The 14,953-nt window shown below is 37.7% G+C and overlaps 1 protein-coding gene across 7 annotated transcripts in view; it reads right to left on the reverse strand.

Annotated features, from left to right (window-relative positions):
• PTPRK (protein tyrosine phosphatase receptor type K) overlaps positions 1-14,953 on the reverse strand; it is a 418,363-nt gene that overhangs the window by 223,552 nt on the left and 179,858 nt on the right. For all 7 annotated transcript variants that reach the window (XM_074862468.1, XM_074862473.1, XM_074862472.1 and 4 more), the window contains exons 4-5: positions 2,594-2,675; positions 627-742 (exon numbers count right to left, since the gene is read on the reverse strand). In XM_074862468.1, coding sequence (XP_074718569.1) covers positions 627-742; positions 2,594-2,675 — 198 coding nt within the window. The remainder of the gene's footprint in view (positions 1-626; positions 743-2,593; positions 2,676-14,953) is intronic.

Raw genomic sequence — 14,953 nt, forward strand, 5'->3', positions numbered from 1 at the left:
TTCTCATTTTTTCTTGTTTATTAGTGAGAAGAGTTATTTTCTGGTTTTAGTTCTCTCTTACATACTAACATACATACTACTCAGAATTACAGATGATAAAAAAAGTTTAAGTTTCTCCTATTATGGAGACAAAGGACATGCAACGGTCCTTTTATGTTGTCCTATTAAATATGCTGCTGAGTAAAACTGATATGCACACAGAAGTACGCCCACATCCCTCCAGTCACCAGCTTGGACAAAGAACTAGTTGCAATTTATATGATAAAATAACCCTCAAAATTTATGATCTTTGTGTTTTATCAGATCCCAAATGCCAATTATTTGCATTTAATGATAATAAATTTTGATACAGAGGAGCTTATTTAGAAGGAGAGAAGGCCCACAATGCCTTAAAGACCAAACCTCCTCTGCTGTCCACACCAGTTGTTCTAATTCTAATCCAAGCTTTTTAACATTACAAAATTGATTAGAAATGTCTCCATTTAACAGAGAAAAAATTGTATTTAAACTAAATATTTTACATGCAGAAAGAAAAAAAGAAAAATAAAGGCTTAGGAATCTAAATATTTCACCTCCAGAAATCAGCTTGTCCTCTAGCCAAATAGACTTGCATGAGTTGGCCTTACCTGGAGCCATAACTTGTTATTCACTGCATCTCTCCCTGTAGCAATGCATTGAAATGTAGCATTCTGCCCTGCGTTGACCTCTACATCCCCCAGCCTCAAGAAATGTGGAGATTTATCTGCAGAGGGGAAAACAAAAATTACAAATAACATTTATTGCTAAAAAAGGTGCCAGCAACATTATTGTCTCCCTGAAGATGCATATTATAAGAACCTTTGGCTTAAAAAACAGAAACAGAAGAGAGAAAATGATTTATTTCATCTCTGTTTGAGAAGAAAGGCTGCTTTCAGTCCTTTCCCTTCTCCCCTGGTGATTCTACTAACTTTATGTTATACATGAGTTATAATAAAGTCTTTTAAAAATCAAAGCCAAGAGAAGGAGATCAAATGCCAAAATGTCAGCAGCATTTTACAAAAATTATCCCAAAGACTTTCAATTGTATGAAACCCATCATAGTGAGAAAAACTCAATTAGCAGGACACTGCTCAGGCAAATAGAGAGATACTATTCAGATTATTTGCAATGTAACTCAGAACTCTGTTGTTTTACTAAATGAAATAATTTGTGCCATTAAATATAGTGTTTCAGGAGGCAACAAATTATTTCCCACACTGACAAAGGCTACAGGAAAGCTCACTGGCATAACCACCTGAAGGATTTATTAGATGTAAGAAAGCCAACAAAACATATTTGAGGAATGGGTACATTACACAGCTCTTGCCCATTCCTTTCTCAAGAACTAACAAAACCAGTAGCAGAACTGTTATTTCTTTGTTCTTACTAAAAAGAAAACACCACACAGGAAAAAACAGCAAATTAAAACCAACAGGGTTTAAACATCACTAACAAAAAAGCGTTTATCTGAATACTGTATCATGCTGATAATCTGCCGTCATGGCTGTACCCAAGTGCCTGTTGTTTTGGCAGTTAAGAAAAACACAAAGGGAAAGAAAAAAAAGAAAAAATAGAATAAAAAAAATGGAAGCCAGATACTGAATCCGAGCAAAGCTTTTCTGAGTACAGACATAATATACCTGGGCTGGCTGAAATAGAAAGAGGAACTCACTCAAATACCCTGTAAGCTTGGTAGCCCCTGAGAGCTGTGGTCTTAACAGATTTGGGGTACAAGAAAACAAAGTATGAGGTTGCCATTGCAACTTTATTATTTGGCATTGTTTTGCAAATTTGGGGAAGGGGGTTGTTATATCTTGATCATTTCAGAAAGCAATTAAATTATCAGCCATGAGGTCCGCTACAATGAAATCACGTTTTAGAAAGGGGATGTCTAGGGTAAGATCAGAAGAGTTGGACAGAATCAAATTACCAAAAAAAAAAGTGAAAACAACTGACAGAAATGCATAGTAATAATTTCTTCCTCACAACTTTTTATTCATAGCATATTCTTCTTATCAAAACTTATGTTTGCATGTGTGTAATTCTTCCCCAGGATTAAGCAGGGAAAGGCAAACAAATGCCTGAAGTTTGTCCACTAAAAAAACAACAAAAAGCAGTCCCTCAGCAGTTCAGTAGCCAGAAGCTTTTTTTAAAAAAAAAAAACAACGAACTGTTGTGGGTTTTTTAAAAAAATTAAAAAAATAAAAAAAGAACAAGGGCATGAAATCTGATAAACCTCCTACATGCATCTGCCAATTCAGTTTTCTTTAATCAGTGAGTATACACATTAACATTAAAACCCATATTGATTATGCACACCAACTATAGTATGACTAAAAAGACACTGAAGAATTTCTGCTTTTGTATTCCTGTATACTTTACATCTGGCAGACAAAGATTTTACCCAGGTAAATCACTATTGCAACACTACATTTTTCCCTGGAAGCTGCAACAAAAATACTATTGAAAGAACAAAGAACATCAGTGATCAAGTGATGAAAACTCAGCAGTCTACAGCAATATCAAATATGTCCTGAAAAGACAGAGAAAAATGCAGCTCTTAATCATTACTTACCACAAGGGTAACTCAGAACCTGGATGTCATCAATGGCAATGTAGCCATTTCTCCCATCTGAGACTTCAGCTTCAAATATTACCTGTCAAAATGAAAGAAAAAATGTTTACAACACTCATTTCTACAGATTTCCCACAGTGGCAAGCGTGTAGATACAAGACACATTGCCTTTTTCATTTACTTGAAGTTCCTACAAGGTTTGACAACTGAATGGAATATTTATTACTTAATGTATTGCAGTTCCATACCCATTCACATACATGACTTGCTTTGGATTTGCTGCTTATGGCACACCAGAAAAGCATGTTTATTACCTCAATTAACAGCATACTGCTTTCTCTCCACTAAGTGTATAAACATGATTCAATTCTGAAAAACACCATTACTTTCAGACAGGTTCAACATCACAGAATACAACTGATCAACCAATTTTAACGAAATTTCTATTTTTATCGGGGGTCACAGATAGTCCATACCCTCCTGTAACATTCTGCAGCATAATTGCACAGAAAAACACGCAGCAGCACAGAAATAATGCAGCACTCCCCAGTGGCAACGAAATGAACAGCTGTAGCATGAGATTTATGTAGTAGTCATTAACTTCATTCATTCTTGGGGCAATGGGGAAATTGCTGTGTGTGAAGGAAAAGAAGAGGTTGTCTTCATATCCAACTTCTTGTCCCACCCCAAATGGGCAGTAACAACAAAGAATTGCTCTTGGATTGCTCCAGAGCACAGAGCTGTGTTTTGCTACAGATATTGCAAAACAATGCCAACTGACCAGAACGAATTTATTGTCAAGATATGTCTCCCTGTATGGATGAAAAAAAGGAAAAAAGTGGAATATGGTGAAAGTAAAAGAAAAATAATTAGAGGGAAAAAAATAAAGGATGGAGCATGAATGTCTAAACTAAAAGCAAGATATGAAAGAGGAAAGCACACCAGTAAAGACTGAGTTGTGATTGCCCAAAGTATCTGTTGGGGTCTTCTGTGCAAGACAGGCTTAGAGCTAGTCAGCTGCTCTATACACAATCTTTTCAAGTAGTTTATATCTCTCATTCTTGGGGACAATGTAAGGGAGAAGTAAAGGCAAGGGGTTAACAACCCAACATACCCTGTAGGTGAACAGGAGAATGCTCTCCCCATCAAGCACCTTTCAGGACTTCTTACTGGGGGATCCACGTGGCACTTTCCTAGGAAGTAATGACCACTGGACTCTTCAGTCTCAGGGTAGTCCTGAGAGCAAGCAGCTCCGCTCTACCCCTGGAGCTCATTTCAGACCTCTCATTCACAAAACTACCCTCTTTAGCAAGATACCTGGCATTTACACAACTTGGCTCTGAATGCTGCATCAGGAACACTCCTGTGTGCTTATGCTCCACTTGCTATATTTCCTCAGACTTACATTCCACCCAGACATGAAGTGCAATTTATCTTCCCACCAAAGGAGAAAGGGACCCCTGGTGGCCTGTTTATACTCAGAACTAATTCCACAGACTAAAAGGGGGAAAAATAAGGAAAACTTCCGAGGAAAGGTGCATATGGGCATGTTCATGGTGTGGTTCACAGGGTCCCCCAACTTATGCTTTGACTGCAGGAGGCAGCAGCCTGTGGGAAGTATATAGTTTGACAGCACCAGGCTACAAATCCCTCTTCCAACTTCTCCAGAAGTTCTTGATGAGGTTCTGGCTATACTTCTCTCCTCTTCCTTTTCTTTTTCTTTTAATTTTATTTGCACCCCAGTGTAATTAAGATACAGAAACCACTTCATTCTCTGCCTTCTCCTCATGCCTTGGCGAACAGCAGCTTGATAGAAAGAAATTTAGTGTCTGGGGGTCCTACTTTCACTCCCTTGTCCAAATGATCTCTCTGACCAGTGCACTATTTGACAGTGTCCACCAGCTCCTCAGGCATTTTCAGAGTCGGCACTTGTTCCCAGTAAGGAACATCAACATGAATATCTTCAATTCTTTAATAATTTGGATTGATCCTTCCTCCCTCCCCCCCCCCCCCCCCCCCCTTTTTTTAAATTATTGTGTGGTGTGGAAGACAAACAATAAAAAGTAATAAAAAGTAAATACTATATTTAAAACCTTTCTAGCAGACCAATTTCTTTAGAACACAACACCGTTCTACCACATACACAAACTCTGAAAGCACTTTGTTTCTCAAGGTCCATTTAAGAAATCAGTGTTAAGAACTGGTCTAAGTTTACTCCTCGCTCTGAACCAGTTTGCTATTAATTCATTTGGAAGCAACTTAGATCCAGTTCCCAGGGAAGCTTGGCCTCATGTAAGTGTGTCCTTCCCCTGTATGTTGATACCTTCCTACACTGGGGGCAAAGGGGAGAAAGCTACTTTTCTTGGGACATGAATTTACTACTTTTTTTTTTCCTACCTCTGCCAGATTAATTTAATTAATCCCCACTCTCTGAGAGTATGAAGTTATCATAAAAAAGAGCATTTCCCAGGAAAGTGTAAGATTAAGACATGGAGATCCATGAGAAGAAAAAACCCCACACAACAAAACAAAAAACATGAAGAAATAAGGAAATGTAAGAAGCCTATAAACTGTTACACAGTAATGTTTATGAGGTAGGTAAAGGAAAAATAAAGTGATTAAAAAGACAGAGATATTAGAGAGCTGAGATTTCATATATACAGTGCTAAATTATTTTTATTTACATTCAGGATTGGTATAAATACAGCTATGAAACATTCATAACTATAGACACTCTATAGAAAAAGGTGCAGCTCACTTAAAAAATTATTATAATTTGATAACATCTGTTCATATTTAAAATAGGAAATGGAAAAAGGGAATTCCATAGATATGTGAAAACAGCAATTTAAAATGTTGACAAGTCAGACCAGAACCTGAGGTAGAGTTCTTTTCCTCACATATGCACACACTACTTGAGAAAAACGAGACTGTTGAGCTATTCCTTTCACCAGAGAAGGTTTATCCTAATAAGACACCAGTGCTTTAGAAGTGAATCCTCCACTTAGTCTACACTGCTGTTCAGTTTACAGTCCTAGAAAGAATGGCTTAAACACTTTGATAATCTGAATTATTTTTCAGGTAAAATGACTCTAGCCAGAAACCATTAGTTGCCCGTGCAACTATAAATGTCTTTCCACTTATTACAATTTAACCGTATGCTCATCCACTGCACTTTGAGAGATGTTCACTTCCTTTTAATGGAGAGGAGAGACTGTTTCCAGGGGATGAATCGGTCTTGCACAGTGCAGGGCTGTGCAGAGAGCTATCCTGTCTCATTTGTACCAGCATCACTGCAATGAATGAGAATCGGAAATGCTGAATAGCTCAGGTAATTCAAATACTACTCAAGGGAATTAGATTTGATCCCTGAATTTTCCACACAGTTCCAAGGTGATACTCAAATAGTTAGTTCTCCAAATAAAATGGCATGTCCTTGTTTATGAAGGGCCTGCATTTGGATGCAAATGAAGATACAGTGTCAGAACTCCCTGAACTGGACACACTCCTATGTATTTAGCCATCCCTAATGCATATCTTGTCCATATATGGGTCCATTTTCCCCCTAAAACCATGCAGGCTTTTAGTGAACACAGTATCATTTGGGAAAATCCATCAGTTTACTACTGACAGTATTAAGAGCCATTGCCATTTGTCTGGTTTGTACCTGGCTTCCTTTAATGACCCAACTCAGTGAAAAATTGATCCCAATCTTCCTGCTATATTATTATTCACAGTTTGTAGACCTCTATTATATGTCCCCAAGTAATTCTGTCTCAAATTTGAAGAGTCCCAGATTATTCAGTCAGTCTCATATAGAAACCATTCCTTTTTCTTTGCTAACCCTTCTCATCCTTTCCTAAAGCTCCTTCTAACTGTGCTATATTCTTTGAAGATAACAAGAGCAGAGCTGGCACACAGTAATCAAGATGTGGGTGAGTCATAACTTATACAACAGCATAATGTCATTATCTGATTTATACTGAACTTCCTTAACCATTCTTAGCACTTCATCTACTTTTTTTTGACCATCACTGGGCTCTAAACTGTACTTTTATGAACGTCATGATCTTGCTGCAGAGTGCCAATTGCAAGCTTTGAGTCCATCATTCTGTGTGAAATTAGGACTTTATACAGTGTGCATTGTTTTATATCTCATTATCTACACTAAAATGTGCCTACCATTTTATTGCCCAATCACTCACGGTTGGTGATATTGTTATGGTCCTTCTATAGGTCCTCACAATCACATAATGTCCTTGCTATTCCAAAGTAGCTTTCACCTACAAACTTTTGTCTTCGCACTGTTCTCTGGCCCCTACTCTGGTCCCTTATGAACATGCTGAAAGGCAGAAATCTCTATAGGATGCCTTGGTGATTACCTCTATGCATATTGACAACTTATTCCTACGTTCTCTTTTTCCTCTTGATCAAATACCTATCTATGGAAGTATCTTCCTTCTCACAGAATGGCAGCTTAGCTTCACTACAAGCTTTTGCAGAGGGACATGGTCAAAAGCCTTCTGGAAACCTAACTAGCCCGTATCAATCAGATCACCATTATATTCTTGGTGACCCTTGTAAAGGGCTCCCAGGTTGAAAATTAAGCCTATTATGTGCAATATAGAGCAAAAAAGAGAAAAAAAATCTAGTTGTTTTATGTCAGACACTGCAACAGAGAACATACTTTGTTTTCACATCCCAGCTCTAAAATGGAGATGACTACAATCATTCTTCACCTAATATTATTCCAGAAATAAATGTTTGTGACCAACTTACATACTCAAGAGTGTTTGAATGCAATGTAAAAAAGTAGTAATTGTTGCAGCAGAGACCCCTAAAGGGATTTAGTTGCTTAAGTTTAATGCTTAAGAAATACTCAAACCTTCACATTCCTAGACAGCCCTAACATTACATCCTGCAATCACCATGAAGACTGCAGGAATATACAAAATATACATCTTAAGGACTGGTCTAGCCAAATTTTTAACTCTTGTCAGGATCCAAAAATTTAAGTATCCTCATTATTAGCTCATTTGAGGCATTGATCAAAATAAGCATTCCCAAAGCATACCTAGTCAATTAAGTACAAAATGTAGTCAGGAAAGAGGGAGAACAACTCTGTAGACCAAAGCCTACTCTTGGAACATAATTCTCTTAGGTTTTGTAAAAGCTGTTTTCTTGTAAACTACACACCACCATCAACCAAGCAGGGTATTTTCCCTACAGTTTGAGACCTTCCTTGTCATTTCTGCGCTTGACTAGTTCTGACTATTCACAGTATTAAAGGAGGAGAGGATCTCCCAGAGGTTTAATAGCAGTCCTGTAAGACCATCATATATATGAACCAAGCATCCACACATCAGTTAGATAAAAGTGAGTATTAAAAGGTTTAGTTACAACAGAAATGCAGTGTTTCATTGACTACTTTTTCCTGCTAGACTCTAATACACATTAGAGAGTGCTAAAAGGGAATTTGAGATGGATATAGAAGACAAAAAATAGTTGGATCTGGTAATTTCCACAGAGCATTCAACTTGCAATACATTTTTGTTCAGCTACAGAAGGGCTTCTACTAGCTTAATTATCTGAAATCAAACTTGTAAATAGGTTCATTCCAATGCTTGGTGGAAAGGTGTATTAGAGACCTGCAAGCAAACAGAAGGTATCATATCTGTGATAAATCACAGTACAAAAACCACCTCAAAAAAAACCCAAACAAACAAAAATGAAAACTGAACTTCAACTAGAGTCCAGATTTACTGGAAACTTTGTGCTCCTTCCTCACTGTTCCAGTACGCATAATCCTGATGGTGTACATTGATCTATTTTTGGCACGTCCCACATAATTTCTATTCAACTTGTAAATAAAACAAATGAAGAATAAATTCCTTAGAACCAAAAGAAGCAGTGGAGTTACATTAACCTCACCAGATAGAAATTCTTTCATAAAAATATAAAACGAAAACACTTTATTTATTTTTTCTGCTTCATACACATCTCCTTCATTGATTCATTTTAATTATTGTAAAAGCACAGTAGGGTGACTCCAGATATACTTGAGCCTAGTACTTATACTAGAATTCATAAAGATTAAACAGCACATAGGAGCAAATTTGTTTTGTAGCAAAATAACTTTCTGCAGATGAAAAGCCATGAACAGCAAGACCAGTTATATGCAAGATAAAACACTAATGAATCCTATTCACTGACAAGCTTCTAGTTCTATCCAATGTTTCTGCAGTGTTAAAGGCATTTTAAAATACTAAAGCAAAGTTTTTAATTACCAAGAAACTAAATATTAATACAAACATGGAAATAGTATCATGTTACAAAAGAAATCCTTAATAGAAGCTAGCTGAAAGGGACAGCTAAACAAATTTTTACCTAACATATAAAACTTTTGTTGACATAATAAAAAGCATTTCCCTTGTGAAAGTTAGAATATTTTACTGAACTAATTTAGAAATTATGAAAACATAATTACTTCCATTTGAATGCTTAAGCAATGCTGTGAGGCAGACTTTGCTGCTGACAGGGCCCAGGAGAATTCCCAGCACAGGAAATAAAACACTTGGGTGAAAACTTTGGGGTCTCCATTCTGCCAATAGTTACCACCCTATTACTTATTTTTTCCTCTATAGCACACCACCTGAGATTGAAAACCAAAGGAGTTAAGGCCATGTTCTCACTAGTATCCTTACCCGCAAAGCTGGTCGGCTCACAGATTCTTTGACCTTCTCAGAGTCACCCAGAGGGAACTCTGACATACACCCCTCCTCTCATCCCCAAATTCGTATTTAAGGTGCACTCAACATGGAGAAGCCTATACTCCAAAGATTCATCTCAGTTTACACTCTGGTGAGGAACCACCCAGAAACCATGCCTACCAAGGGTCCCAAAGGGTAATTCTTCAGAGAATTTATTACTTGTAAATGAGCTAGCTCCACTACTCAACCCCAGAAAACAAAAAGGAAAGAAGGGAAAAAAGGAAAAAAACCCTAAAATTGTCTCTTTACATGTAAGCAAGAACTGTAGGTGAGCTTTTGGTGAACTACACAATTTAAACATGAGGAGTTAGTAACAATATTTTACCTCCACAAACAACACACATGTTGCACGAAAACACACAATTAAGATGAAACATAACAAACCTTTGAAAGGGCCCATTACCTGATACAGGGGAAGCTAGAGACTAGACTCAGTGACCCTGGAGACCCCTATGTTAGTTAGGAACACCAGGAAAAACCTCACATTCTTCCACTTGTCTGTGCTTATATTTTTTAAGTTGCTTATGCCAAATGTTTCTAGGCTCATGCCTAGAAAATGTCTGAATGAAGCACCACACACAGAAGAGTTACAGCTGCTCTGGCTTTGGAGCAGTAGTAGTTTACCATCTGGGAATCCTTCCAGTCTTACAAAAATCCACCCTGCTCTGGCCTGACTGAAGAAGTTGAAGAAAAACCATCCTTATATAGTCTGTAAGCACAAGATCTTCAATAAAACAAAACATTTGTTTAACGGTGAAAGTTCTTAAATGATTAAGATTTAAAAATAATAACACTGCATGCAAAGGCATGAGTTTTAACCATGGGAAGCTAAAACCTTGATAGCATTGTAAATCATGACATTTAAAGGCTAAAACTGGGACAGTAGCAGTAAATGACAAGTTAAGAATCAATCTGAAATACTTAATACTTCGCTTATTTTTGTGATAGACTAGAACTTTAAGAAAATACTTTCCAGTAGGACGGAAGCAGTCCTTTCGAACACGGGTAGCTACTAGAAACTGTAACAGTACAGGTCTGACATGACGACATTGTACTTTTCTAAACCTATAGCAGAGGTCAGTCCTTTCTGATCTTCAGTGACCACTGGTAATTCCTTGCCATATGAGAAATTTTTCTATTTTTTTTTTTTAAAATATGCTCCATCTCAAACCATATATATTCCCAACCAAATTACTGATACATTTGAACACGCTTAGTAATCGCAACCATTATCCCTTGAAGTAATATAGCCATTAATAATATACAAATAAAAATTTCAGTATCCCAACCACTGAATCTTTTCCATATTCAATTAAAAAAAGACAACCTCATAGAATTCATCCATAGAGAACTGCAAAAGACAAGCCAAGCAGACAAAAATCACAGTTGTTCTAGAAAGCAATATGTAGGATGCAATGTGAACCTTTTTCCAGTCCATAACAGAGAATAATATCCAAAATTGCTTACTTTCACAACGGCAGTCAAAACAATTTGAAGGACCTATGCAGACAGTCAAATCCATGTCCAGCATTTGCTTGCTTCAGAAAAAGATGCTGGTCGAAACCACTTTTTATATTCTAGCAACCACCAATCAAGGTGCTGACAGGTACCTTGCTTCCCTTTCCTCGTTCTTTTCTGCTCCTCCATAACAAAACTCACATGAGCTATAACTGAAGCTATCACCCTCTGCAACTTCTTCCAAAAGGGTTCATACTCAGCCTGCTTGAAGAACAGCCCCTCCCAGAAAGGAATTAAAGTGTAAAAACATACAGTGAAAAGATACAATTTTGAATTAATATCATTCTTGTAAAAGGTCCGTTTACAGCAGAGTGCAGAAAAGTAGGAGCCTTTTACAGAGAATAAAAATAGAACCTAGCATATTTCAGAGATGTATCTTGACAAAAATATTTAAAAAAAAAATTTTAAAAAAGCCCTGAGCATGGGTTCTTGCTAGTATGAGAACAGTTGCAAGCAAATTCAGTGACCAAAGACATCCAATTGTCCTAAATTATGACAGCTGCAAGTGTCAGGAAGGAAGTAAACAACAAAAAAAGGCAAAACTGCACAGTATCTCCTAACTGTGTCACCGTGAACAGTGTGGAATAACATCAACATGTCTTAAATCGGGAAAGTTAGGATATGTTCCAATACAAGGGGAAGGGAGTTTGTTAGATACAGTTTAACAGATATTTAATAAATACAGATCAAATACTGCCAAGGAAAAAAAAATGTAATAAATAAACAAAAAGCAACTCACTCAAAGCAATGGACAGGTTATGTCAAACAGTGCTGTGGAGATACTCATTGCATCAGCACCTGCCCACACTAACACTGAAACTAGCACTGTGTGTAGGAAATTACTCTGATATGTACTTCAAGATGCAATAGCAATAGTTCCATCCACAAATCCTGTATATTTTCTTATTTTATCCTATTTTTGTATTAGTCACAACATGTTGGTGCTGGACAAACATAGAAGATGACAGACATCTGTACTAACAGCTTATGTCTAAAGACAGGACCTATGACATCAAAACATTTCCTTGCTCTCAGTCTTGCACACTATCCACTAAACTGAGCTTAATCTGGCAGAGTTCAAACTGGCAAGGGATGTCAAGGGCAACAAGAGGGACTTCTGCAAGTATATCAGTAGCAAAAGGAAGACTAGAGAAAATGTTAGCCTGCTGATGAATGGGACAAGGACCCTGGGGTGACACAGGACATGGAAAAGACTGAGGGACTGATTGCCATCACCTCAGTCTTTGCTAGTAAGATCGACCTTCTGAAATCCAAGGACCAGAAACCAAGAAGTCTGGAACAAGGAAGACATGCCTGAGGACCAGCATATACTGGGGGCCACCCTGCTGGAAAGCAGCTGGTGGAAAAGGACCGAGCTTCATTAGACAAAGTGTTGCCAGTGGGTGGAGGGAGATGATCCTTCCTCTCTACTCAGCACTGGAGAGGCCACACCTGGAGTGCTGGGTCCAGTTCTGGGCTCCTGAGTACAAGAGAGACATGGACATACTGGAAAAAGTCCAATGAAGGGACACACAAAGATGATGAAGGGACTGGAGCAACCCTCACATGAGGAGAGACTGAGAGAGCAAGGACTGTTTAGCCCAGAGAAGAGAAGGCTCAGGGGGATCTCACCAATGTGTATAAATACCTGAAGGAAGGGTGCAAAAGGATGGAGCTAGGCTCTCTTCAGTGGTACCTGGTGACAGGACCAGAGGCAATGGGCACAAACAGAAACAGGAGGTTCCATCTGAACATCAGTAAACACTTTTTAATGTGAGGGTGACTGAGCACTGGCACAGGTTGCCCAAGGAGATTGTCTTCATCCTTGGAGATATTCAGAAGCCAAGTCCTGGGCAACTGGATCTAGATGGCCATGCTTGAGCAAGGGGCGTGAACCAGACACCCCCAGAGGTGCCTTCCAACCTTAACCATTCTGTGATTGTATGATATTGACCCCCAAAATATGATTTCACTGATATTAAATAGAAGGACTAATGTTCAGTGTTGACTATATTTCTTCCAGACTTTCTCTGTAGTTTGGATTGTATATAACTCCTTTCTCTTTAGAAAGCATGAACTGAAAATTTTCATATATGCATTTTACAATTATTAATACTTGCTAGATGTATTCTTGCCAGAACGCCAGACCCTAACTAACATCTACTCATTTAGTATAATTCCTGCCTATGAATCATTTGTGGGTTGATAGGAGCACTATCTGTGTAAACCACCTGGACTACCTAACTCAGAAAGGTTTGCTATTCCCTTCCACTAGAACCTAGTAAAAACATAACACAATCTATCAACAAAGAAAAGTTTTGAGCTATGAAATATTCTCGAGCAACCATTTTTAGCCACAACAAGCGTTATCCATAACCAATTTAACAGCTGAAGTCCCTGAAGGAGAGACTCTTTCAAGGGACAACGCAATATACCTCAAACAATCTTGATCTACCCACTCTGTGCTTGTAGAGTGAGCTCAAAGAGCCTTGGTTGCCAAATGCTGACATAAGAATAGCCATAATAAGGAAAATTTTTTTAAACCCAAAGCCCAAAAACTACTATGTCAATTCCTATTTCTTTCCATGAGGGAATCCAGGCCTAAAGGATCATGCTGCCCTGGATTATGGAGCTGACTGATACGGTAACTCCTAAATTACCTTGTATGCTCTTTTTGTATTTTCTTGCTTGGTTTTTGCACCTCAAAGCTTTTCTGAGTTTTGACTTAATGCACCAGAAGTTTAAGAGAGTGGTTGTTACTGCCTTTTCTGTGATGACCATTTGTTTATCAGTAATAATTACAGACCCAAGAAACCCATATATATTATTCTTCATATATGTGTATATATATATGAAGGATAATCATAGGACCATAATTTACAGGTGGAACAATTGCATGGAGAAGGCAGCACATGCAAGTTCTCTTAGGAGTACGTTACATCAAAGAAATCAGGTATAAAATGGCTTTTGTCACAGTGAAGCAACAGAATGCCAGCTAAATTCTGTTAGCCATGCCCACATTAATTCATTGCTCCATAGTAGTTTTGCACAAATCAGTTTGACAGATAACACCTTTATGTTAATGTAAGTAGCATAATTCCCATATAGGGTTAGGATAGAAGAACAACTGCAAGCCATGCCTAGTAACTGGTTCAACTCCTTTTTTCTGTTCCTACAACAATTGAAAGAAATAAATTGCTCATGGTTAGCAAAGTGACAGTGAAGCCTATCAAATTCACATTTGTGAATGAAAACGTGAAAGAACAAGGTGGTTCTTAAGAGCATAATGCATTGAAAATGTGAGAACGTGAGAAGAAAAAGCTTAAACCAACTTGTGCTTCTGTCTGCAAAAACTAATATCCCTTTTTAAAAGATCAGAATACATCTCCATAGATACACAATGGTATCCACAGCTTTTTTCTCTTTAAATGTAAGACTTTTTTGTAAAATTAGAAAAATAAATACACCCCACCCCCCCAAAAAAAGAAAACCAAACCAAAAAAAACCCAAACCAGAAAAAGAGAATCACTAACTGAATATTTCAAAGTATATTAACTGACATCCTTGTACATGTCATGTCTAGCGTGTACACTTGGGACCAAGCGTTGGCAATTTTGCCTTCAGCAATACTACAGAAAGACCTTGAAAAGGCCTCTAGATACACCAGACCTCCAGATACTCAGATTCTTTTCAACAAGTGTCTCTGAAAATTGTCTTCCTACTTCTGAAAACATTAGACCAGTAACGCTGAAACCATTTAAACTGTCACTATTACTCGGTTATGTGAAATAAAACATGCCTTGCTTAATGAAATCAGACAAGTCAGATTAATTTCCTAGTTAAAGCAGAAACTTGCATTTGAGATTGTGACAGTGAAATATTTCTTTTTCAAAGTACTTCTACATCAGAAATGGGTAGTAAAGATGATGAAGCACCAAAAGTAATGGCTGTGGAATCTGTCTGTGTTATTGATAAGATAAACATCACTCAGGAATGATACAGATCTAGTTTACCCCACCACTGGCAAGCCAATATGTTATATTAACTCAGAAGGGATTTTCCAGATATATTT

The sequence above is a fragment of the Strix uralensis genome, chromosome 3 (genome assembly GCF_047716275.1).
Source record: "Strix uralensis isolate ZFMK-TIS-50842 chromosome 3, bStrUra1, whole genome shotgun sequence".
Classification (NCBI taxonomy): domain Eukaryota; kingdom Metazoa; phylum Chordata; class Aves; order Strigiformes; family Strigidae; genus Strix; species Strix uralensis.